Below are 26,673 nucleotides of genomic sequence, written 5' to 3' on the forward strand. Positions count from 1 at the left end.
AAAACGGCTCCATTTACGTCTGAAGAAGTGACATGACACTTCTTTGACGCGGGCGTCTATTTTACGCCCTGCCTTTTGACAGCGGGGCGTAAAAAAAATGACCGTCTGAACAGAACATCGTAAGACCCATTCAAATGAATGGGCAGATGTTTGCCGACGCTATTGAGGCACATTTTCGAACGTAATTCGGGGATAAAATGCCCGAATTACGTCCGTAAATAGTGTGTGTGAACATACCCTTATAGTAGTTATATTCTTGTATATAGGGCCAGTATTATAGTAGTTATATTCTTGTACATAGAAGGCAGTATTATAGTAGTTATATTCCTGTATATAGGGGGCAGTATTATAGTAGTTATATTCTTGTATATAGGGGGCAGTATTATAGTGGTTATATTCTTGTATATAGGAGGCAGTATTATAGTGGTTATATTCTTGTATATAGGAGGCAGTATTATAGTGGTTATATTCTTGTATATAGGAGGCAGTATTATAGTAGTTATATTCTTGTACATAGGGAGCAGTATTATAGTAGTTATATTCTTGTATATAGGGGCTGTATTATAGTAGTTATATTCTTGTATATAGGGGCTGTATTATAGTAGTTATATTCTTGTATATAGGGAGCAGTATTATAGTAGTTATATTCTTGTATATAGGAGCAGTATTATAGTAGTTATATTCTTGTATATAGAGGGCAGTATTATAGTAGTTATATTCTTGTATATAGGTGGCAGTATTATAGTAGTTATATTCTTTTATATAGGAGCAGTATTATAGTAGTTATAGTCTTGTATATAGGAGGCAGTATTATAGTATATATATATTCTTGTATATAGGAGCAGTATTATAGTAGTTATATTCTTGTATATAAAGGGCAGTATTATAGTATTTATATTCTTGTATATAGGAGGCAGTATTATAGTAGTTATATTCTTGTATATAGGGGCAGTATTATAGTAGTTATATTCTTGCATATAGGGTGCAGTATTATAGTAGTTATATTCCTGTATATAGGGGCAGTATTATAGTAGTTATATTCTTGTATATAGGAGCAGTATTATAGTAGTTATATTCTTGTATATAGGAGCAGTATTATAGTAGTTATATTCTTGTATATAGAGGGCAGTATATAGTAGTTATATTCTTGTATATAGGGGGCAGTATTATAGTAGTTATATTCTTGTATATAGGTGGCAGTATTATAGTTGTTATATTCTTGTATATAGGGGCAGTATTATAGTAGTTATATTCTTGTACGTAGAAGGCAGTATTATAGTCGTTATATTCTTGTATATAGGTGGCAGTATTATAGTAGTTATATTCTTGTATATAGGAGCAGTATTATAGTAGTTATATTCTTGTATATAGTGGGCAGTATTATAGTAGTTATATTCTTGTACGTAGAAGGCAGTATTATAGTCGTTATATTCTTGTATATAGGTGGCAGTATTATAGTAGTTATATTCTTGTATATAGGGGCAGTATTATAGTAGTTATATTCTTGTATATAGGAGCAGTATTATAGTAGTTATATTCTTGTATATAGGGGCAGTATTATAGTAGTTATATTCTTGTATATAGGAGGCAGTATTATAGTAGTTATATTCTTGTATATAGGAGCAGTATTATAGTAGTTATATTCTTGTATATAGGAGCAGTATTATAGTAGTTATATTCTTGTACATAGAAGGCAGTATTATAGTAGTTATATTCTTGTACATCGGAAGCAGTATTAGAGCACATTCACACGTGGTGGAATTGCTGAATTCCGCTGCGGACAGTCCGCAGTGGGATTCTGCAGCAGCCGGTTTTTACATTTCTTTCCATACATTTTTAGGAAACTTAGTTCAGACGTTGCAGAAAATAACTGTGCGGAAATCAGGCTGCGGTGTAGAATTTCCCCTCCGCAGCAGCTCATTACATTGCGGAGAAGAAGTGGAATTTCACTGCGTATTTCAGCCTTTGCAATGCAAAAACTGAAATCTGTGGCAAGTCCCCTGTCATTTCTGCAACGTCTGAATTACCTGTCAAATATGCAAATATTGGTGCAGATTCGTTGCGTAATCGCCCCAAATCTGCCCCAACATTTGCAGCGGAAACATTCCGCCACGTCTGAACATGGCCTTATAGTAGCTATATCCGTTTCCATAGGAGGTGGTATTAGAATATGGGTAAAAAGAATATGAAATCTGAGGCATGATGGGAAGGACATTCAAAAATTTATTTACCAAAAAAACTTACATTTCTAAATGTCCTTACCCTTGATGTTAATATCCACAGTGTCTGAAATTGCTCTTTAGATTGTATTTGTTTTCTAGAGGTTCACTGTGACAGAGAACAGCTTAGATAACCTTGCCCTACGTCACGCTTTCTTCACCACGCTTCCATATGACTCTCTATGGACCGCAGTGGTCTTTATCTTCCGCTTCATATTAGTATGTGACTCTACAAACATCTCTTGATCTTTTACTTCACAGGGACTCTTCTATAGGATTTAATTTCTGTCTGCATAAAAGGAACTCTATACAAAAATGCAGCGTATGAAGTGCAGGCTGTGAAGCTGAAAGTTTTGTCTGCTAGGAATAGAGAGATGGACTGAGAAAATGCAATGTCCTTGTATAGGAACAGTGAGAACGGCAGGAGCTGAAATTAGGCAGAAATTCCCATAGACACTGAGGTCTCTTGAAGTTTCAGGCAGAGCAAGAAATACCCTCATTACTGCGACAAAGTCAGTGCAAAGTCTTTCAGAGGTCACTAAAGAAATGTGGAAAATGTCTTCGAACTTCACAATCCTCCAAAAGGATTGTCAGAGCCATTGAATGGTTTTTCCGCTAGATAAGACCGTTTTTACATAACTTTTTCGAAAATTATAATTTGATAGAGGGCGGTGGTGGTCTTTCATTACCTTTAAATATTAGCCAGAGCAACTACAAAGAGTGTTTCTCTCCCTCCCCCTGGAAGACCCAGCAAAGTCCTTTGATTTCAATGAGAAATGTGTAACACTTAATTTCTCCTATGGTGGCGCTGCAGGGAAATTGAACACTTGCTGCTGGGTTCCTCACAGATTACAGCTGATCACTAGGGTTCCCAGGAGCGGGATACCCTGTAATCTGACTTTCTAAAAAAAAAGGGATCGTTCATAATGAACAAAGTTTTTTTCCTGGGACTATTATATCCTTAGCATAGGTAATCAATATCAGAACAGTGGTGGTCTGACCCCAACTGATCGGCTGACTAAAGGGAAACGCTACGGCCTCTTTATAGTTTACCAGTCACAGCGCCATACACATCCACAGCAGCTGTGCCTGGGTTTGTTGTTTCGGTCCCATTTAAACAGCTGATCGGTGGTGGTGCTGGGAGTCAGACCCCTACCGATCTGGTATTGATGAACTATCATATGGATAGGCCATCAATATAAAAGTCTGGAAAACCTTTTTAATAGTGAGGGATCTGCCGTTAAAGCCCTCATCTATTAGCCAGAGCAGAGAGTGGCTACAAAGAGTGTCCCTTTTTCTCTCTGGAGGACACAAGGTATCCGTGCATTACTTGGAAAGCCAATTGGTTTACATAATAACAGTGTAATGCCCCATTTTACCTGTGGTGGCGCTGCAGGGAAATTGATCACTTGTTGCTGTTTCCCCACAGATTACAGTTGATTGCTGAGGGTCTCAGCAGCTTATCATTTGGGGACCCTTCTAACCAAATTGCATTATCCAAATCTCTTAAAAAATAACATTTCATTTAAAATGAAAAGATAAATATCTTCTAACATTTTTTTCAGTTAGATATCTTTGATGAAAACAGCTAATAGCAGCCATTACAGCGTCCAAAGGGGTTGTCATCCCACTATCCAGAGACCCTTAGTACCCCTTAGTACTATGAGCTACATACCACCCTACTCCTTGTTTCCTAGTGCTCTGATTGTGTGTCAGTCTTCACTGCATTTCTGGCTTTCTATTCATAATTCAGGAACAGTGCTATAAGAGTATATTATTTATATGGTAGACTCTTAGGACCATGTCACAGCTTTACATGGCACATCATAGTTTTAAAGGGCAGCTGGTAAAAAAAAAAGGCATTTCCCATAAATAACCTCTGCAAGTGGCGGTTTCACTAGGTGGCACCTAAAATATGATTTTTTTTGTATGTTATCTATCAGTAAACTTTGTATTTCTGGCTGTTAATTCTTCCTTCTCTACTACAGTATTTCATGGGCATCCTGTAGAAAGCCGTGAAGACGCTTCAGAAGGTTTAATGTAAGAGAAGGATTCTCGGAGATTAACTCTGCAGCTGAATGTAGAGCCGGATACTTTACAAGGGAATCCTTCCTGTAGCGCATGTTCAGCCCAGGAACATCTTCAGATTTATCAAGTCAAGAAAATACAAAAGTATCAGACGACAGTAAAATCCGTGCCTCCTAATAATACCTGCTTCACCCACCAAATAGAACCCAGCATAAGGGGGTGTACACAAGGCGCCTCACTTTTTATTACTGTAAGGGTACCATTGGCCGCGATGGGCACCCAGAGCTTGCACCCCAGATCCTATATTTGGTGCTTAAATTTATTTGCAGATACATTCCTTAGTGTACTGATTGGGCAGAGTTTGGTCACTATCTGATTGTATTATTTTGGGCACTATATGGTACGCCATAAGGTGGGGCATTCATAGACTGTACTGCACAGGGCACCAACTAACCTAAATCCGACCCTGATTGAGGTGACGTTTTGGCCACACAAGCCATATAAATAATACCCATCACCACAAGGTTATATGAATTTTATGGTGCCAACACACGCCCACTGTGACATCACAGTGACATCGCAATCATCATTCTATAAAGTTGAGTGAATAAAGTCGCATGGATTCCGTTGCCTTAGTGACTATTATTTGACCTATATATCTTTTGAGAGATTTGATGGACCCCTCAAAGTCATCACTCGGGGCAAAGATTCAGTTCACTGCCCCATCTAGGTTTCTAAATTCTACATTTGTGCCCATCCACACTAGTTATGTCTTTGGGACCGTACGGAGATAGACTCTTTATTGGCAGATGACTGTATGGAAGCTAGGGGGGGGGGGTTACTCTTCATTGACGTGAATATGAAACCCCTAAAAGGGGTTTTGTCTTCAAGACAACCCATATACTATAAGCCATACTAGGGCATATGTACATCATAGAGAGGGGGTCCCTAGAGCGGAGACGCTACTCAAGAGAGACTTGGCCCAGCCATATTTCACATGGTCATTCATTCAGTTGAATGGGCGTCATATAATACTACATGGCCGTACAAAAGTTACTCTGGCAATATCAGCTGATCACCAGGACGGCTGTTATTAGAGAAGGGGTTGTCCTCATGACACTACCCCTTTAATGACAGTATGTGTGGCCACCTAACCACCAAGAATTAGGAACAGGATTACTGGAATTTGACTCAATTGAGACTGGTCTCAATAACCGGACCCCCAACAATGCCTTTTTTATGACATCAGCTTGATCTAGAGCAGTGGTCTCCAACCTGAGGCCACGGGCAGGCATACCATGGAGGAAGACCAAGCTGATATTAGAGGGCCTTGGAGAAAGATGGCCCACCCAGGTTGTTCCATCCCAAGTTTGCTATTGGGTGTTGAGAATCTGTACAGGAACTGAACTGTTAGCAAACAAGACGGTAGCGAATTGTCCCAAGGGTCATGGAAAGGGCTTGAAGGAGAAAGCACCAGGTCCTTCTGTCCTGGGTGGCATTACTGGGCACCATAATGGTGGGCGATTTTAATCTTTGCTCTGGGACCCACTCTCTTCTATATACGCCACTGTCTGTGGGTCTCTAGTTATAGCAAAACTACAACTCCCAATGCATTCTGACAGCTGAAGGCTGGTTGGAGGCCATTGATTTGGAGAATACAGAGATACCGGGTAATGTAGCTGCTCATTATGAGACCAGACCTCCAGTGGGAGAAGGAACTTTTTAGCACGATATATAAACCATGTTTTCATTTTTGTTTTCGGTGTAACTGCGGCGGACACAGCAAATGTAATACCTTATGTTGTGTTCCCTAATTAAATTGTACTCATGTTTTGCACTGGGAGGGCAAGTTAAATTCAGACTTTCTTATGAAGTGATCAATATTGTGTTCACCGCGAGCTTGTTGGCTATTAGTGCACTGGTCCATATCAATCTACTGCTCTCGGAGGAATACGGGACCTGAAAACCATTATAACAAAATTCTTCCCGGGTTACTGTTCAGCCAACGAGTCCAATTGGCTTAATCTTTGCTTTAAGAATTTCTCCAGTTTTCTGTAGATAAAACGTAATCATCGTATAAATAAACTTTCTGAAATTTTGTAATATAATTTGTGTTTCAATTCTTTACACTTTCAAAAACTTCTATATTTTCTGTCAGTGAATAGAAACGTCATCTGTTAACCCTTACTGACTTGATCCTGCCAACACATCTCCTTCTTACTCTTTACAATGTGTGTGGTGTCTTCTTCCAGTGTCAGCCTGCGTAACTCCTGACCTCTTTTTTGGGTTTATGAAGATACAGCAGCCATTTTTAGAAACTATGGAGCCATCATTTTGTCAAAGAGTCACCTAAGCTTCATAGAAATGCATAGACCCTGCTCAATTTTTATGTTCTTTACTGCAGCCTCCAGAGAGACATATTCACAAGAGGTTTTATAGCAATAACTGGATATTTCCCGATTGTTACATTAATAATAGCTGATCCTTAAGATGACCTGTTCCTTGCAATGCAAAAATACTTTCTTCCTGAACATCCCACTTATTTTCCTATTGCAATTACTTGAGTGTAATTATTTAACTAATGAGGAGAGAGTGCTAAATGTCAATTTATTCATCTCCATGTATGCGGATGGGGGATTATTACTTGTACCCATGTAATTAATTATTAAGTCATTCTAGATTAACCCTTTCATTTTATGATTATTCAGGCTCATTTAAAGGGAATATCTCATTTATGTAATTTGATTTTTAGATAGCTATTTATCTTTAAAAGCTTTCCTGGGGCGGCCATAGTGGAGACACTCATTTCCTTTCTGTATTGTCTATATAGACACTGCAGCAGGGTGTGTGTGCTTTATGGCACCTGTAATGAGTAGGAGGTAAAAGTGTCTATAGGCTAATACAGTCTCCAGGAAGTTATATAGTACTACCCCTTCCCCCAGAGACCAGGGAGTGATGGGGTAGCAGCATAGAGAGCACTATCTGTGTGTATTATATTACTTACTATCCTTCCTTATCTAGGCTTCCAGCAGTACAGTAGAGGTGTCATTAACTCGCCCCTCTCTAATGAGTAAGAGATGACTCTGCTGAACCTGTCTTACTCTATACAGCAAAGCTGACAAGTAAGCTGCAGAAAAAAGGAAGCATCAGCCTATTGTGACTGTTCTAGTGGCCAGTGTGAAAATTGTAATATTTCAGGACTTTTTATATGAAAAAATAAAACATAAAAAAGAGCTACTATACAAATACATAAAAAGATGTGCTCCATTGATGTTGTTGAGCTCCCATGTTCTTTTTTGACAAAGCATAAAGTCTCTCTTATCTCCATTTTAATGCAGTCTATTGTTCCCTGTTATCAGTAATTTCATGCTAGGAAGAATCTGGCTGTAGTTTCAAAGGAAATATTGTCAAGAAGACGAGAAAATCCCTGCCCCCGCTATCTAATATATTTCCAGTGCTGAAAATCTCCAGATTCTTTTACATATTGCACATATACATACTCTTCACATGAATTGGTCCACAAAAGGGTTCCAGTTCATGCATTAAAAGGGGAGGTTCTGAAGAATTTGAGGGATATTTGGGGTGGAACAGTGGTGGGGTTTACCAATATCCCACAATTTAAATGCGGTAGTGTCCCTTTAAATCAAAATACTCATCTATAAAGCTAAACTTATCAAGTCTTTTTGGTACAATCTCCCGAACTAAGGTATAATTAAAAGATTAAAGACGTTTAGTGAATGTAACGGCAAATTATTAGAAGTGTTTAAAGTCTATAGATGCAGCATAATAATTGCTACGTATAATTACCAAAACTGCGTTACCTGATTAAGATGAAATAAATGCATTCACCATTTCTAAAGGGGCTCAAAATGGGTCCTAGTGTGTGTACGTCACCTCTCTACAATATTACACGTGTCTTGTGTGGCTGGGAAATTAGATTAGAGAGGCAAAGAAGGAGAACCACAGCATTAAAATTACCCAGGGAAATACATTTTCTATAAATGTACCCTCCATAATACTCACGGCTTGAATATGGCTACATCTACAATTTAACTAAATAGTATTTGTTTGCATTCATCTCCTAAAATACTCTGTGCTGCTGGGGAGCTCCTCACTCTATTCGCCTCTTCAGATCAAGGAATTGCCCCTGTCACGTCCAATGCAGTCCTCGCTATAATTACAACCAGACAGGTCACTGTCTCCTACAAGATCAGTAGATGCATGTTCTGAAATACTCTGTGCTGCCGGGGGACCACCATATTATCCTTACTCTTTTTCACATGGTGATCCTGCTCCTTTAACATGCAGCCCTGTCCACTCTGATATGATAACATCATGAATGGACGGGTCACTACTCCCCACGAGATCAGGGCACTAATGTTCTGAAACACTCTGTGCTGCTGAAAGCCCAGCTCAATATAACAGCTCTCTCAGTTTCTGACCTCTTGTGTGCCGTAACTTGAACCCTTATGGGTTCTGATGCAAAATCTGTAACATGGCTCTTCTAACTACCATGTGAAGTTGTGGTGACCTCTTATGTGTCAGGGGGGTCCTTGGGCTATCTCATACACTAGGGTCAGGGGGTGACTAGTAAATAGATTTACGGGAGGGGGTCCATTTTGAACTTTGCTGTATGTAGTGTATAGGTGAATCCTATGGGAATTTTATAGGGCACATCCATAAAGAACATTGTATAAATTTATTATATGGATATTTGAGGACTCCTCTTACACATCCAGCTGGATTGATATAATGTGAACATATTAATGAGTTAATAATGTCTTCACTTCTCTCTGGGGAGTCGGAAATAAGTTACCTGCATTATTCATAGATAATAAATATTCCATATGAGTATTGGTGCAACAATGATTCCATTTACAGTATATGCACATGCCACATATATAGCTATATTAAAGAGACAGTAATGGCCTCATGGAAGAATAACCGGAACGTTTTATAATTAAAGGAGATCGAGCACAGTCGTTTCCACAATTAATAAGCACCAATAATTACGTGTGATTTAAAGGAAACAATCCTTATATATAATTTTTTTTTCCACAGGTGCTTTATACAGTAGGCCAAACTTAGTGTAAATCCTTAAAGGAACACTCCAGGCAAAACTGATTTACTGTGTTAGGCCTAGTATGACACAGAGATTCAAAAGAACACCAGAAAGAGAATCCCTGTGTCATGCTCCGCCCCCTCAGACCCTGCACTAGACATAACACAGTGTATGAGTTAATCCCAGAGTGTTCCTTTAAGTCTCCTTAATGGTACGTTATAATATATTGTATTGTTCTCTTGTTTTGTAGGAGTCTACTGGACATGGACACATTCTCCAAGTCTGATCCAGGTAAGTGCTGACTGAACTACTCTCATAACTTGTTCGGTACTTCCTGAGCTTGTGGAGGACTGGTGCTTATACACAGCAACCAAGAAAAACTGCAGTGTAAAGCAGGGGGGATGGACAAATCAGCAGCTTGGGTTTAATGAGACATAAGCTGAATTTCAGATTGCCTGAGACAATTAGACAATGATCATAGGAGTCCGGATTTATGTAAAAAAAAAGAACTTACTTTTTGCATAATAAATAGTGATGCAAATTCTCATATACTTTGTATTTCATTTTCTTATCGTTTTCTAGATCACTGCTTGCTGTCAGTGAATCTTTACATTCAGAGGCTCAAAATCCCTACAGACCTAGCCACACCTTTAAACATCTGCAGTTTGGGTACAAATATACATTTGTATATAGTAGGAATGAGTCTAGAGTCCAGGTCAAGAGGATTGCCTAGGCTGACACATTGTAACATCTTACAGCTGTGTGAAAGCAGGACTATGATAGAACAAATTTTCAGCTTCTGCATGAAAATAAAAATGTTTTAGTTCACCGACTGCAAACAGAAATCTTACAAAAATTAGGAATTTAAACACAAAGCATATTAGAAAGTTGCTTTTCCCATGAAGGACATTTATCAACTCTCCGTAGGATGTATGATCACTGAAGGCCCCACCACTGAGACCCTCACCAATCTCTAGAATGGGTGTCCTGAACCCCGTTCCTCCTAAATAAATGATCGCAGTGAGGAGAATTCTAAATGGAGGGGTGGTCGCATGAGCGCTGCCGCTCCATTCAATTGTATAGGTGATAAATGTCCTTCGGGGGATAAGCCCTTTGAAAGTTATTCACATAAATAAAGTCCTCTCGCAGAGCCAAAAAGCAGTCAACAATGAAAATAAAAATTGAAGTGCTTTCCTTCCCCTGCTGCTTTCTGTAAATGATAATATTTTATCTCTCCATTGGAGTGGGCAGACTCTTCAACGTGTCAAAACCGTGTTGTGGGCTATGAGCCAATCAGATGTCTCTCCTTGCTACTCCCTCTCCCCTCTCACAGCATGAGTCTCAATCACAAACTGAGAGAAACTGCAGCTGCATCCCCCTCTTCCCCTCTCCTTCCTGTCTACTAATACGGTTTTACACCAGATGGATTTTTTAGTGACTGAGGAAGTTTATAAACATTTTCAGAGAGTTTTCAGACATGGTAAAGGGAACTCCAGGCTGCTGGAAGGTGAAGAAGATGCCATTTTTCCCAAATAGGATATATACCAAAAGTCACGTATATTCAGTGTACTACTGATTCATGAAAGAAACATGATAATAATAGGTACACTCTTTATCTCGTGACATCCATTACTACAGGGCATTATTGGTCTATTATGGTAGGATTACAGAATTACGTATCCTGGCTCCGTGGTGTAAAATGATTGACATAGTGTTACGTGTAGGTATAAAATGACACCTGCTGTGAAATGAAGCCAGAGATTAAGCTGCACAGATATTCAGATCCCGGATCTTCACAGCATCCTCTAGGGGGTTAAGAATATAAAGAGATTATTCTGCTGTGTAAACCAGGTTATAATTATGACTCCTATAACCTGTACAATATCCATTGACAATCTCCTCTTGTTTTTCAGTGGTCGTCTTGTATGTACAAGGGATTGGGAACAAAGAATGGACGGAGGTGAGCTTTTATAGTATTTTTTTACTTAAAGGGATTGTATGAGATTAGAAAACATGGCTGTTTTTTTCCCTAGGAACAGCACCGCTCTTGTATTCTGGCTGTGTGTGGTATTGCAACTCAGCACCATTTACTTGAATGCAGCAATACCAGACACAGCCAGTGGTGGTGTTTGTTGAATGATCAGACCAACACAATGAATAATTGTTGCTTTTAACCATGGAGGCAACTAGTTCTGCATAGGAGCTGTATACACAAAACGGTAGGATATTTTTAATCAAGACAATTTGCAAACACAGGTTTCTAGACTTTGTATTTTCCTTTTCTTCACAGAACAAAGAACATCTTTAGAGGTAGAGCATTGTAATTAAATGGCATCATCCCAACCTGGGGTGAATTTCTAATATAGAAGGTGGCAGGTCATTTCATAAGCAATGATCCAATAACCTTATGGTAAATAATGTGATCAGTATCTTTATGGCAAGGTGTTGATGTTGTCATATCTGCACATCCCTGGTCTCCTGTAACAAATATGGATCTGTATTTTAGCCGACATCATCTTTAATGGGGGGGGGGGGGGGCAATACAGTGCCAATTAGCTAATCTGCAGAAGTTGGTAAAAGAAAAACTACCAATATAATAATAATAATAATAATATTAATAATAATAATAATAACAATAATTTCCCACATCAGAAAAGTGCTAATTCTTAAAATCACTCCAATCATGCCTCAGGATGAAGCACACATTTCATGTATTCTTTTCATCTTGGTTCAAGCTTCCTCCTGCATTTATTGTTGCCCCCTACTGAGTAACTACTATAGTACTGCCCCCTATGTACAAGAATATAACTACTATAATACTGCCCCTATGTACAAGAATATAACTACTATAATACTGCCCCCTATGTACAAGCATATAACTACTATAATACTGCCCCCTATGTACAAGAATATAACTACTATAATACTGCTCCTATATACAAGAATATAACTACTATAATACTGCCCCCTATGTACAAGCATATAACTACTATAATACTGCCCCCTATGTACAAGCATATAACTACTATAATATTGCCCCCTATATACAAGAATATAACTACTATAATACTGCCGCCTATGTACAATAATATAACTACTATAATACTGCCCCCTATGTACAAGAATATAACTACTATAATACTGCCCCCTATGTACAAGAATAGAACAACTATAATACTGCCCCCTATGTACAAGAATATAACTACTATAATACTGCCCCCTATGTACAAGAATATAACTACTATAATACTGCCTCCTATATACAAGAATATAACTACTATAATACTGCCCCTATATACAAGAATATAACTACTATAATACTTCCCTTATATACAAGAATATAACTACTATAATACTGCCTCCTATATACAAGAATATAACTACTATAATACTGCTCCTATATACAAGAATATAACTACTATAATACTGCCGTCTATGTACAAGAATATAACTACTATAATACTGCCCCCTATGTACAAGAATATTACTACTATAATACTGCCACCTATGTACAAGAATATAACTACTATAATACTGCCCCCTATATACAAGAATATAACTACTATAATACTGCCTCCTATGTACAAGAATATAACTACTATAATGTTGCCCCCTATGTACAAGAATATAACTACTATAATACTGCCTCTATGTACAACAATATAACTACTATAGTACTGCCCTCTATATACAAGAATATAACTACTATAATACTGCCCCCTATGTACAAGAATATAACTACTATAATACTGCCCCCTATGTACAAGAATATAACAACTAGAATACTGCCCCTATATGCAAGAATATAACTACTATAATACTGCCCTCTATATACAAGAATATAACTACTATAATACTGCCGCCTATGTACAAGAATATAACTACTATAATACTGCCCCTATATACAAGAATATAACTACTATAATACTGCCCTTATATACAAGAATATAACTACTATAATACTGCCCCTATGTACAAGAATATATCTACTATAATACTGCTCCCTATATACAAGAATATAACTACTATAATACTACCACTATATACAAGAATATAACTACTATAATACTGCCCCTATATACAAGTATATAACTACTATAATACTGCTCCTATATACAGGAATATAACTACTATAATACTGCCCCTATATACAAGAATATAACTACTATAATACTGCCCTCTATATACAAGAATATAACTACTATAATACTGCCCCCTATATACAAGAATATAACTACTATAATACTGCCCCTACATACAAGAATATAACTACTATAATACTGCCCCCTATATACAAGAATATAACTACTATAATACTGCCCCCTATATACAAGAATATAACTACTATAATACTGCCCTCTATATACAAGAATATAACTACTATAATACTGCCTCCTATATACAAGAATATAACTACTATAATACTGCCCTCTATATACAAGAATATAACTACTATAATACTGCTCCTATATACAAGAATATAACTACTATAATACTGCTCCTATGTACAAGAATATAACTACTATAATACTGCCCCCTATATACAAGAATATAACTACTATAATACTGCCCCCTATGTACAAGAATATATCTACTATAATATTGCCCCCTATGTACAACAATATAACTACTATAATACTGCCTCTATGTACAACAATATAACTACTATAGTACTGCCCTCTATATACAAGAATATAACTACTATAATACTGCCCCCTATGTACAAGAATATAACTACTATAATACTGCCCTCTATATGCAAGAATATAACTACTATAATACTGCCCCTATATACAAGAATATAACTACTATAATACTGCCCCCTATATACAAGAATATAACTACTATAATACTGCCCCTATATACAAGAATATAACTACTATAATACTGCTCCTATATACAAGAATATAACTACTATAATACTGCCTCCTATGTACAAGAATATAACTACTATAATACTGCCCCCTATAGACAAGAATATAACTACTATAATACTGCCCCTATATACAAAAATATAACTACTATAATACTGCCTCCTATATACAAGAATATAACTACTATAATACTGCCCCCTATAGACAAGAATATAACTACTATAATACTGCCTCCTATATACAAGAATATAACTACTATAATACTGCCCCTATATACAAGAATATAACTACTATAATAATGACCCCTATATACAAGAATATAACTACTGTAATACTGCCCCTATATACAAGAATATAACTACTATAATACTGCCCCCTATGTACAAGAATATAACTACTATAATACTGCCCCCTATATACAAGAATATAACTACTATAATACTGCCCCCTATATACAAGAATATAACTACTATAATACTGCTTCCTATATACAAGAATATAACTACTACAATACTACCTCCTATATACAAGAATACATCCTAAGGAGAGTGGTGGAGGCCCCAAGATGACGGAAGCCTCAGAGCATTTGCCCCATTTTGCCCTCCCTTTAATCCAGCCCTCTTAGGCCCTATGCACACGAAAATGCTTTTGCGGCCGCCATTTCCCCGAAAATCCACGGGAGAATTGCGGCCCCATTCATGTCTATTGGGGCATGCACACGACCGTAGTTTTTACAGTCCATGCATGGCCCGGGAGCCCGCACCGCAGAAAAAACGGACATGCCTTATTACGTCCGTCTCCTGCGGTCCGGGCTCATTGAAAATAATGGCATGGCCCGCGATTTGTGGGCGGCTCGCGGCTGACAGTGGGCAGCCGGCCGACCCGAAAATCATAGCCGTGCACATGGCTACGGTCGTGTGCATGAGGCCTAATTCAGAGGTTGTGAAGCTTGCTACAACTCTGAGCATCATGTGAGACCCTATGTCTGGGCAAGCATTAGAAAAATGTGGCTGCTTTCTTCCAAAAACAGCGCCACGCCTGTCTATGTGTTGTGCCTGGTATTGCAACTCAGCTCTACCGAAGTGGATGGGGCTGAGCTGAAATATCATACACAACTTGTGGACCGATCTGGTTTGGATTTAAGACGACAGGAGTCATGTTTTCACAATGACAAGCCCTTTAAACAATGGGCACCAGGCTGATGCAGCAAACGATCAGGATAGGAGAGATATTTGAGATGCTGATGTATTTTGCTACACTGTGGATACTATCAGGGCCAGCCTAAGTTATGTTTACACAGAGTTTTTTGGGCACTGTTTTTGATGAGGAAACCGCGCCCAAAAACAGCTGAGAACGCCTCCCATTGATTTCAATGGGAGGCAGAGGCGTTGTTTCCATCGAGCGGAAAAAAATGCTTGCCCTTTCTTCCAGCATTTCCGTCTCTGACCTCCCATTGGCATCAATGGGAGGCAGAGAAAGCGTTTTTTGCGGTTTTTTTATGCCCGTGACCCTCAATGGCTGCTGCTGAAAAACGGCGCAAAAAACACAGCAAAGAGAGTGCAGGCAGGTAAAAATTTGTCTCAAAACTCCGGAAGAAATTTTGAGGCAGATTTTTCCGCATGCAAAAAACTCTGTGTGAACTAGACCTTAGGGGTGTGCGAGAGGCCTTCTGAGGGGCACTGTATGGTGGTATTGTTTGAGCACTGTATGGTGGTATTGTTTGAGCACTGTATGGTGGTATTGTTTGAGCACTGTATGGTGGTATTGTTTGAGCACTGTATGGTGGTATTGTTTGAGCACTATATGTTGGTATTATTTGAGTATTTTTTGTTGATATTATTTGAGCACTATATGTTGGTATTATTTATCACTGTATGGTGGTGTTTACTTTGGCATTGTGTGGCACTGTACAGTATATTATTTTTGCAGTGTATGGTGGTGGCGGCACTATCTGTTATTGTTATTTAGGTATCTGCATGGAAAAGTTATTTCACCAACATATGGGACTGTATGGTGCTTTTTATTATGATATTGTTTTCTATGGTTATTTGTACTCTATATGGGATAGGAGGGCGCCAACAAAAGGTACAACACAGTGAACCATACAAAGTACGGCTTGGCTATAATTGTAGCAAGCCCTCAGTCGTGAAAAGTATTAGGCCTATGTCACGAAGGGTCTGTGGACCCACTGGGCCGTACCGCCTTGGCGGTAAGGCAGCTGGCCAACATGGAGCAGGTAACTGTCCATAGTTCTATAGGTACCTGTGGCAGCTCAGACAGCAGCAGGGCAGGCTCGGCTGGGACTTAGGTAGCAGGCGGACGTCAGGCGAGGTGAAGCAGGTCAGACGTGGATGCAGCACGGCACGACTTTGGCACAGCACAGTGCTAGACCAGGAAGGTATGGATTGCTAGGAACAGGAACTGGAAACAAGTATAGGTACCGGGACAGGGACTGGAACAGGAAACACACTAGGAGGCCATCACGTAGACAAACTATAGGGAACACAACAATGCTCAGGCATAGAACTAGGGGGCTGGACCCCTCTTATAGTCCAGGGTACACACGGGTCAAAGTTCGTCCATGAGGTCCAGTGCGCGCGCTGCCCCTTTAAGAGCGGGCACGAGCGTGCGCACGCACCCTACAGGATCCGGCAGAGGTGAGTGGACGCAAGCGCTGGCGTCTCCTGAGGAGGAGGCTGAGGCCAGCGCTGCGGCTGTCAGGGGGAGGTTGGAGCCCAGCCTGCAGTCACGGACATTACAGCCTATATGGATGTTCAACCTATAAACTATTTCAGCTGTTAATATGTAGAACTGGTCAAGGCCCCGTAATAATATTTCTGTATCTGGGGCAACAGAACGCTTGCTGTGAATTACCCCAGTACATTCCTTTTCTTATTTCCCTGTAGACAGATGATATATCACATTACCTATATTATAAGATCTATATCCAACATATCCCTCCGAAATTATATTCTGGAAAGAATATAATTAGGAAAAGTAGAAAAAAGAAAGAAAATGAGAAAATTAAAATGAAGAAGTGGCGCCAAGTAAAAAATAGAATGCATAGGTCTGAGAGGTTAAGAAAAAGCAGGAGGGACATTGAGGGACGGGTCAAGCACAGGCAGCTCTGGGTGTATGTGGACCCATGGGTGACAGTCACAGAGGGCCCCCTGTCTGGGTAAACATGTTCTATGCTTGTCAATCTGAGGGTTGGGTACCCACAACTTTGCAAGCATAGAGCGTGTTCACCCAGATCACCATGGGCCTCCCATCTCCTATTGGGCTTTGACACCTGCCCATGCTGGCCCTATGGTGAAGGCCATAATATTCATAATCGTTCCATTTTCTAAACATGTTTTAGTGGTGGTCATTGCAGATAGCAGAGGACCTCCATTCCATGTTTTGCTATGGGGCCCCATGGTTACTTCTAATGGCCCAGTCCATGCGGGAGTTAAAAAGTTGATTTCTCACGAGTCCTAGATCTGTCAGCACTTCTATCCTGACGGCCTGGGGAATTGTGGGCCAGACATTAGTGACAAGTGTGAATGACGTTTAGTGTAGTGATTACAGCCAGCCCGCCACCTCAGTGCAGCCGTGTTAGGGACAGAATGCGGCAGCAGATAATATCATTTAATGAACTTGAGCTGGGAATGTACAAACAAAAAGAAAACTAAATGAGATTGGCATCTACTGGGAAATCTCGGATTGGTCACGGCAGCTAGAAAACCTAATTGATGCATTTCATCTCGCTCTTTTCTGTCTGGCCTGATTTGATTAATTACCCCCCTCCCCCCGCTCTTCCTGTTTAAATACATGCATAATATATACCGTAAAGGGCTGAATTTCAATAGCTGTACGCCCGTGGATGTTTGCGGTGGAAGATATCACATTAGTCAGCAAATTTGTTTTTCCTCACATATTGAAGAAGCGGAACTCTTAGAACTTAAAGGGAATGTATAAGAAGATGATGATATATTAATTAAATCAGGTTATTATTATTGAATTTTTGATAGTGTTTCTTTTTACTTTCACATAAAAATGTCTTAAAATATTTCAGTTTTCACACTGGCCACTATAGAAGTCACATTAGTTGCTTCCTTTTTTCTGCGGCTTTGCTGTATAGAGTAGGACACAATAAGCAGAGTCATCTCATTATGATTAGAAGGTGGGTGAGTTAATGACAGCTTTATTGTACTGCTGGAAGCCTAGATATGACAGGATAGTAACACTATACATACAGACAAAGCTTGGTATACAGCTCCCCTGTCACTCCGTCACTCCCTGGTGGGGGGGGGGGGGCTGCACTCCATCACTTGGTAACTAAGCTTTCAAAAAAATTTCTCACATGTCATGGAAGAAGGGCTAATATATATATATATATATATATATATATATATATATATATATATATATATATATATAAAAATGCCAATGCCTAAATAGTGAAGGAGTTAATGATAAAATCCCTGCCAGTCTAGAGCAGTGAAGGGGGTCAATGGTAAAGTCTCCAGTAGGGGAGGTTTTTTACTAGGAAACGAGAGCAATTGTCCAGTTTGCCACACCCTAAGGCTTTATTCAGACGAACGGGAATTACGTCCGTGCAACGCGCGTGATTTTCACGCGCGTCGCACGGACCTATATTAGTCTATGGGGCCGTGCAGACATGTGCGTGATTTTTACTCAGCGTGAGTCCGCTGAAAAAAAGTCACGACATGTCCGTTCTTTCGGCGTTTTGCGCGAATCATGCACCCATTGAAGTCAATGGGTGCGTGAAAACCACGCATGACACACGGAAGCACTTCCGTGCGAACTGCGTGATTCGCGCAACAGCTGTCAAAAGGATGAATGTAAACAGAAAAGCACCACGTGCTTTTCTGTTTACAAACATCCAAATGGAGTGTCATAATGATGGCGGCTGCGCGAAAAGCACGCAGCCGCACATCATATGCTGCTGCCACACGGAGCTGTTAAGTGGTTTTTGCGCACGCAAAACACCGCGTTTTTGCGTGCGCAAAAACGCCACGCTCGTGTGAATCCAGCCTAAGACTGGCCCTAGGCCAAACACCCCAATCGACCTCTTCTTGTAGTCACCACTGTTTCTGAATGGTTCGGAAGTGTTCAATGTGGGGACTAAACAAGATCTTATATTAGTTTTTGTTTTCTTTCTTGCCTTGGACTCTCTTCGGGCGAGTATTTTAACTCTTGAAACTTGTTGTTCGTTCTGTGTAATCCCTTTACAGTAGAAACCTGGTCACTATGTTTTCCGCCGGGCTGGTGTGTCAATCTTTTCCCAGTCCTCTGTACCATCTGCTCTGGAGTATGTTCTCCAAACCAAGTGACCCATCACAGCCAATCAGCACTCTTTAATTTTTTGGACACAATTTCCTTCCTTATGGGATTCCCTTCCTTGTTAGTACTGCAAACAAACTGTAGAATATACATACAAACCCGGAAAGGTAGAGTTATAGAGGCTTTTAGAGGCTTTTTGGCCCCTCTAGAAGACAATATATTCCCTCCACTTTTGGGTCGTCGCCACAAAGAGATTTCAAAAATATTGTGGTCCTAAACATTAGATGAAAGGTGGCCAATAATTGTGTTAAACTTTTACAAGAACATCCGTCCACAATGGCCGATGACCCCTAATGTCTGGTAAAAAGGTGATTGGTCATGTTCTGTCTGGCATGTTGATGGCCAGAATCATTCAAACGATAAATAATATCTGCGCTCGCTTGAAGGTATGACTAGCAATGTTTAAGGTGTGAAAAGAGTATTTGAAAGGTTATTCTTGTCTAAGAAATTTATGGCAAATGGTAAGCGGGATCGACTGTTTCCGTAACGCCTATAGAAATCAATGGCGAGAGGAGTGAGGCGACATCGCCATTGATTCTCTGTCTGAATGCGGTGGTCGACGACTGCATCACTAGGTGGGATGAGGGTCTGGTGACCCCCGTTCTGTTTATAGGGGCTGGTTTCAGCTTGGAATATGCCATAAATGTCTTAGATAGGAATACCCCTTTAAGATTGGGTATGAAAAGTTGTCACAGCACCCTGTAGCTGCATGTAACTATCCCAAATCTCCATCAGAAAAGCTTGGAAAAACCAGGGGCCACAACGCTCTATATAGTAGTTACACAATTCTGTATTGATTAATATATCCTTATAGCAGTTGGAGATTTATTTTTCTGGTATAGGGCACCCCTTGCATTGACAGAGCTAAAATATACAATTTGAGCTGCCTGCAGTCACCACTAGGGGGAGCGTAGGAGCTTACTGCATACTGTTTATACAATAATAAAACAAAAGCTCCTTAGCTCCCTCTGGTGGCGATTTTTTTGGGCTATGCAGGGGATTTGGGGCTTTGTAAGTAAAACATAGCTCCAACCACTGTACAGATATAGTAGAAAAGTAACTACCCATAACTGAGGGTGTTATTTTGCCCTACCAGGGTGTTACAGGTATTCAGCACATATGACTGTCAATATGTTAAAGGGGTTGTCCACGCACGGACAACTGATGACCTATCCACAGGATAGGTCACCAGTATATGATCGGTGGAGGTCCGACACCCGGACTCTGCACCGATCAGCTGCTCCAGTTGCAGTACTGCAGCTCGGCCGCTATTCCGTAACTGGAACCATCTGCTTCTGGCATGGACATCCGGTGCCCGGAGGCAGCTGGAGCAGCTAATCGTGTGAGTTCCGGGTATCAGACCTGCACCAATCATATATTGATGACCTATCCAGTGGATAGGTCATCAGTTGTCCGTGCGCGGACAACCCCTTTAAGTATGATTTAGCTACAAGATGTGCGACCCGTTTAAAAGGTTAGGGCAGGTAAGTAATGCTTATTTCATGTATAAATGTATGTTCTGAATAAGTTATACAGTTAAACAGAGCAGAATAAATGCAGGACTGAAGACTGAGACCTGCTAAACACACAGACGGAAGGGGGGAGGATTTAACAGTGCGCAGCCGGGATTACAGATACAAGGGAGGCGCATTAACCTCAATCCTGCCACAGAATGTAATGCAGATGGCCGAGGAATTCCCCATTACTTGGAAGTAACGATTTCATGAAATGCTGGACGATTGCCCAATGCATTAAACATAACACGGAAAGAGTGCAGTACATGGTACTGTCTTCCCGAGCCTTCACTATGAATCTTCTGCCGAATACTCTGATCGATTTAATATCAGGGTTTGCTCAGAAGCATTTGTTATATTTTAAAGTCACCCACTTGTAAATCGCTGGCACATTGCCTTACAAACACTGCTGAAGCTGACACCTTTTATAGCCTCAGGGCACTGTTTTTCTGATACAAAGCTCCAAATACTCTGCATAGACAGTTAAATGATAAAATTCTATTTGCATGAATCTGCCACTAGGGGGAGCATACTGCATACAGTGTTATTATTGAGTTTAATGTATAAACAGTATGCAGTAAGCTCCTAAGCTCCCTCTAGTGGCGGCTGCAGGTATCCAGAATATTATCCTTTAACTCTATGTCTAGGCAGTAAATTTGAAGATCTGTGCTATAAAACCTGAGCGCACATGACACATTTTTGTAGTACGTTATATATCCTCCTTTGACAGCTTTGAATCTAGAGATCTTGCCTCTATCTGCCATGTCCTGAGAAACTCAAAAAAAAATAAAAAATTAATATATATTTACCAGAGTTCTCCCTTAAAAGAGTTGTAGGAGATTTGAAAAAGGGTATTTTCCCTAGAAATAGCGCCACTCTTGTGCATGGGCTATCGGGTATAGCATTATTCACGTTAATGGGGCTGAGCTGCAATACCAGACACAGCCTATGGACAAGATTGGCGCTGTTTCTAGCCAAAAAAATTATATTTTTCTCTCCTACAAATTTCTTTGTGCAGTATTTGGTATCATTGTCGTTTTTGACAAACTGTTTACTTTATTTTTGAGTACTTTAATCAGGCTTGGATGCTTTTAATTAATTGAGACTTTTTTTTTTGCAACAAAAATACAGCTCATTGGAATTTGCATTTAAATGACTCATTACTGTGCGTGACCATCGGCTACTTTTATTTCAGATGTCAAATTTGAAGTTAATTTGCATTCTCCAGCTAAATTAAATTTGTGCTTGTATTTGTACACAGAATTAATTGTATGATTTTGGAAAGATCTGCACGGCATAAACTTCATGTTTATGCGCAGATGTGACTGGAAGGTTCAGACCCCTCTCCAATAAAGAAGAGGCAACAAGACCCCCATTCTTCCAAAAAGCTTCTCGATCTAAAACCCCTACTTATTTCTGAAAAAATATATATGCCATAAATGGGAGTAAAGTTTAATCATGATTGCTTTTTGCACTATCCCTGCTTGCTGTCAGTGAATTGAAACATTTTATTATTATTTTTACATCCAGATGCAGAAAATCTGCCTTAATATAAACAACTGAATTATTTGCCAGACTTATAAAAAAAAGAGAGCTCTAAAACACCGTTATAAAATGTGCTCCTGTGTCACTTGGACCTGGTCAGACAGAGGTCTCCAGTCTTTAGCTTTCACGCATTTGGAATACTTTTATTTCCCAGTGCAGATTTAATAAAGTGCTGGAACAGTGGTGTAACTTGACACACCTGGACGATGCATAATTTGTAACAGGGCCAATGCCGCATCTTAAAGTGATATTGCAAGCAGAAGAACCCAAATTGCATAGGGTCCCATGATGGGCGGAAAGTGATCATGATGACATTGTTCATGTGCTGGCACCAAAATTTAGGGGGAAGCTGGTGTAAGAAAGCAGAGAGCTCTCTATAAGCAGAATTGGAGTATGACAGAGTGGGTGGGCAGCGATGACATCAGCGCTCTGTAGCGAATAGCTGGAGGGGGTGTGGCTTTGACAACTGCTGCTGTTGCCTTAGAAACTTGCAGCAGCGGTTGTATTTCTTCGGATGCACTTAATCAGCATTACAAAAATGAGCATTTGGAGGGGAACAAGGCTAAATAACAATGTCAACCAGACTTTTACTTTAAATACCAGGACGTGGATCATTTGGTACCGGGCCGGTTATCTGGTATCCGCCCTGGTGACCGCAGGGAATTCCGGGCAAAAAAAACGCACCAAATTGTGGTGCAGTTTTTCGCCCGGAATGTCCGCTGCGGAAAACTGCTGAGCATTCAGGCGGGCTGCTAACAGGCCGGTCTCCTGGGATGACGTTTTAACCCAGGAGACCGCTGTATCCTGTGTTTGGATGCAGCGGCGGTCACATGGGATGAAGCGTCATCCTAGGAGGCGGCTCTCTGACGTCATCCAGGCCGGCCTCCTGGGATGACATTTCATCCCATGTGACCGCCTCTACAGCCTTTGATTGGCTGCAGCGGTCACATGGAATGAATCGTAATCCCAGGAGGCTGTACTGGAGGGAAGAACACAGACTTCTGGGTAAGTATAAAATTTTTTTTTTCTGAGTTGCGTTTTTTTAAACGCAACATCTGCTATTTGTTGTGGGTTTTAACTCCCCATTGAATTAAATTGGACAAAAAGGCATCAAATAAGCAGCGTTTACACAAATACAATTGACATTCGGCGGGATAAAACTCTGCACCGCAGGTCAATTTCTGAGCATTATTTCCACTCACTATTCACGCAGTCTGTGGATGAGATTTGTTCTATATCATCCACTTTGCTGCTACTGTGTTCTGCTGCGGAACAAATTCCGTTGCAGAGAATCTGCAGTATTTACGCAACGTGTGAACTGACCCTAAACCCCGACTGGGGCCACTTGCAGGAAACTGGTCCTTGGGTAAAAATAGTTTGGGGACCGATGTTTTATAGCACATGAGATGAAATATGACCCATATGTCCAGTCATCTCCGGCTGCGATGATCTGCGACTTACTGCTGTGGACTTAACTGACGGTTGTTAATCTGCTGCACGGTGTGATTAAAGGGAGGAGAAAGTAAAAAGGCACTTGTAGGATGCTTAGAATTAAGCTCATGAGTCCTCGGCTGTAAGTCCTCTGGCTTTCACAAGGAACCTTAGTTCTGAATGATAGTTAAAGGGTTTGGATAAGCGGTTCCCAAATTAGAGGCCCCATTATAATGGTCTGATCGCAGTGGGGGAGCTGCCCTTAAAGAGGGCATGGAAAATACTAGTCTAATGCAGACAACACATTAAGGGTATGGTCACATGTGGCATTTTTTGTAGTGACTCATAAGTAATTAGTAAGACGTAGAATACTCAGTTACTTGATTTTATATGTAAATTATATATAAACGCCACAATGGTGTTTCAAAGTGAACATTTGTTTGTGAAAAATCCCAAATCTTACGTTATCTATTCAAAAAGTCAGCTGTATTATTTTCTATTAAACCCTAGTAGAAGGAGAAGCAAGCTACTTCCTCCCTCACAATGTCATCTTTGAACTAGCATTTCCTATTTTTCAGTGACTGATATCAGATCATCTATCACTCTCTACAGACATTGACCCATGAAGCATGTTTTTGCACCTTGGGAGAGGAGTTTCCTCACTGGCATTGATTGCCAGGGAGACCTGAAAGAGGAAGGTGGAGGTGTGACCAGGTGACACATAGATTAGAACTATGAGAGCTTGCATGGCTGACAGGAAGTAGATATCAGGTAGCTACTTCCTGTACCAGAAACTGAGGTGCCCTTTAAGAAATGGTATGGGATCATCATTGACAAGGTGGTTTGGGAAGAACGTATTATGTATGGGTGGTGGTGTCTTTTAAAATACATATTCGGCTTATATTTGAGAAAGGTAATGATATTCGCAGCACTTTACCGCACTTAAAAATAGACTTTAATTCCTTCCTTAATTATGAACACGGATGCCCTTTAGTTTCATTAATGGTGGTGATTATAGTGGGACATTGTCCTAATTGGCCGCAGATTCTACAGAAAATTTTAATATAATTAAAGTTATTAAATCTTCAGCTCCCGTTTCATTAAAATCTGAGCATTTTCATTGGTCGGTTTCTCAGCAGCCTCGGCTGTTCTTTCTAGTAACCTGGACTTCCACAGAATCAATGTATTAGATAATGGTTGCTGCTAATGATCTATTTCCCCTGAAGACATACTGTGCGTCGATACTGTGCTACCCGTAACTTTCTTAATTAAAAAATGTGAGAATTTGGAATATTGACATATCAGTTCTAGTCAAGGTTCATCCGGCAGCAGACGAGTGTCAGGGAGAAAAATTATATTTTGTTACTGAGAGAAATTAAAGGAATACTCCAGGCAAAATGGATATATGTTATGTCTAGTGCAGGGCCGGAAGGGGCCGTGTATGGCACAGGGATTCAAAGAACATCAAAGGGAGAATCCCTGTGCCATACACCGCCCCCTGCAATATGAAAAGTAAAGTCAATGCAAGTGAATGGGCATTTACAAAAAGGATATTTCCGATATGTCTGAACATGGCATTAAAGTGAAGAGCCACATTTTAACCCCATGTTGTTTATAGCTCCAACATTCTGCATTGCTTACTTTGTTAATATATCTTGATAGCGATGTAATACTAAAATTATGGCTGGATGCAAACACCACTAGAGGGAGCTCAGGAGCTTACTGCATACTGTTTTAGTATTGAGTTCATTTTCCAAATGTGAATGTTGACATTCACTTTAAGCTATCATGACCTTTATACAAATCAAATAAATTAGGTGACAGGTTGCCTTTAAGTGATACTTTCCATGTATAATGCTACAGAGGACTAAGTACCATATATTTTGCATTTCTCACAGTTCGGCCGGACAGAAGTAATTGACAATACGCTGAATCCTGATTTTGTCCGCAAGTTCGTGCTGGATTATTTCTTTGAAGAAAAACAGAACTTGAGGTTTGACGTGTAAGTATTTCACGCCATTTCAATGACTGTACATCAGCATACAAAATTCTACCTATGGTGAAATCTTATACAATTATGTTAGAAAATGATATTATAGTATATTAAATTACTGTGATTACCCCCTTATATATCCCTATAAATATTCAATATCCCCTGACCTCATAGAACCACCCCTATATACCCCCTAATATCCTCTCCCTGCAGTCCTAGGCCCTATCGCTAAGCGCTGCAGGGCCCAGAATGCATTGTATAGTGTACATGATAATCTGTATGTAATAGCAGTCAATACCGAAACCTGATGAATTATATCCAGTCACCAATGAATGATAATGGAAATTATATATTTTTTTTACTGATGGTTTCAAAGTGGTCTTTTTTGGTCTTAAAGGAGCACTCCAGTCAAAAAAAAAAAGTATACACTGTGGTATGGTATGTCAAGTAGAGAGTCTAAGGCGGCGGAGTTTGATACAAAGTCTCAAAGACTTCTAAAAACACAATCTGTGGAGAGAGAGAGAGAGAAAGAGAGAGAGAGAGAGAGAGAGAGACTTGCTGAATGTCCTCCCTCCCCCAGTAAGTGGTTTTGTGTGTGTCTTGTCTCAGCTATATTTTGCTGATGGAGGTCAGGAGGCGGCCAATGGGAGTGATCGTT

General features: G+C 39.9%; 1 protein-coding gene across 2 annotated transcripts in view; it reads left to right on the plus strand.

The window, feature by feature from the left end:
* The window catches only part of CPNE9 (copine family member 9), a 182,459-nt gene that overhangs the window by 29,499 nt on the left and 126,287 nt on the right, over nucleotides 1–26,673 (plus strand). For both annotated transcript variants that reach the window (XM_075834080.1, XM_075834077.1), the window contains exons 3-5: nucleotides 9,560–9,600; nucleotides 11,223–11,269; nucleotides 25,921–26,024. In XM_075834080.1, the coding sequence (XP_075690195.1) occupies nucleotides 9,560–9,600; nucleotides 11,223–11,269; nucleotides 25,921–26,024 (192 nt within the window). The remainder of the gene's footprint in view (nucleotides 1–9,559; nucleotides 9,601–11,222; nucleotides 11,270–25,920; nucleotides 26,025–26,673) is intronic.

The sequence above is a fragment of the Rhinoderma darwinii genome, chromosome 7 (assembly GCF_050947455.1).
Source record: "Rhinoderma darwinii isolate aRhiDar2 chromosome 7, aRhiDar2.hap1, whole genome shotgun sequence".
Taxonomy (NCBI): domain Eukaryota; kingdom Metazoa; phylum Chordata; class Amphibia; order Anura; family Rhinodermatidae; genus Rhinoderma; species Rhinoderma darwinii.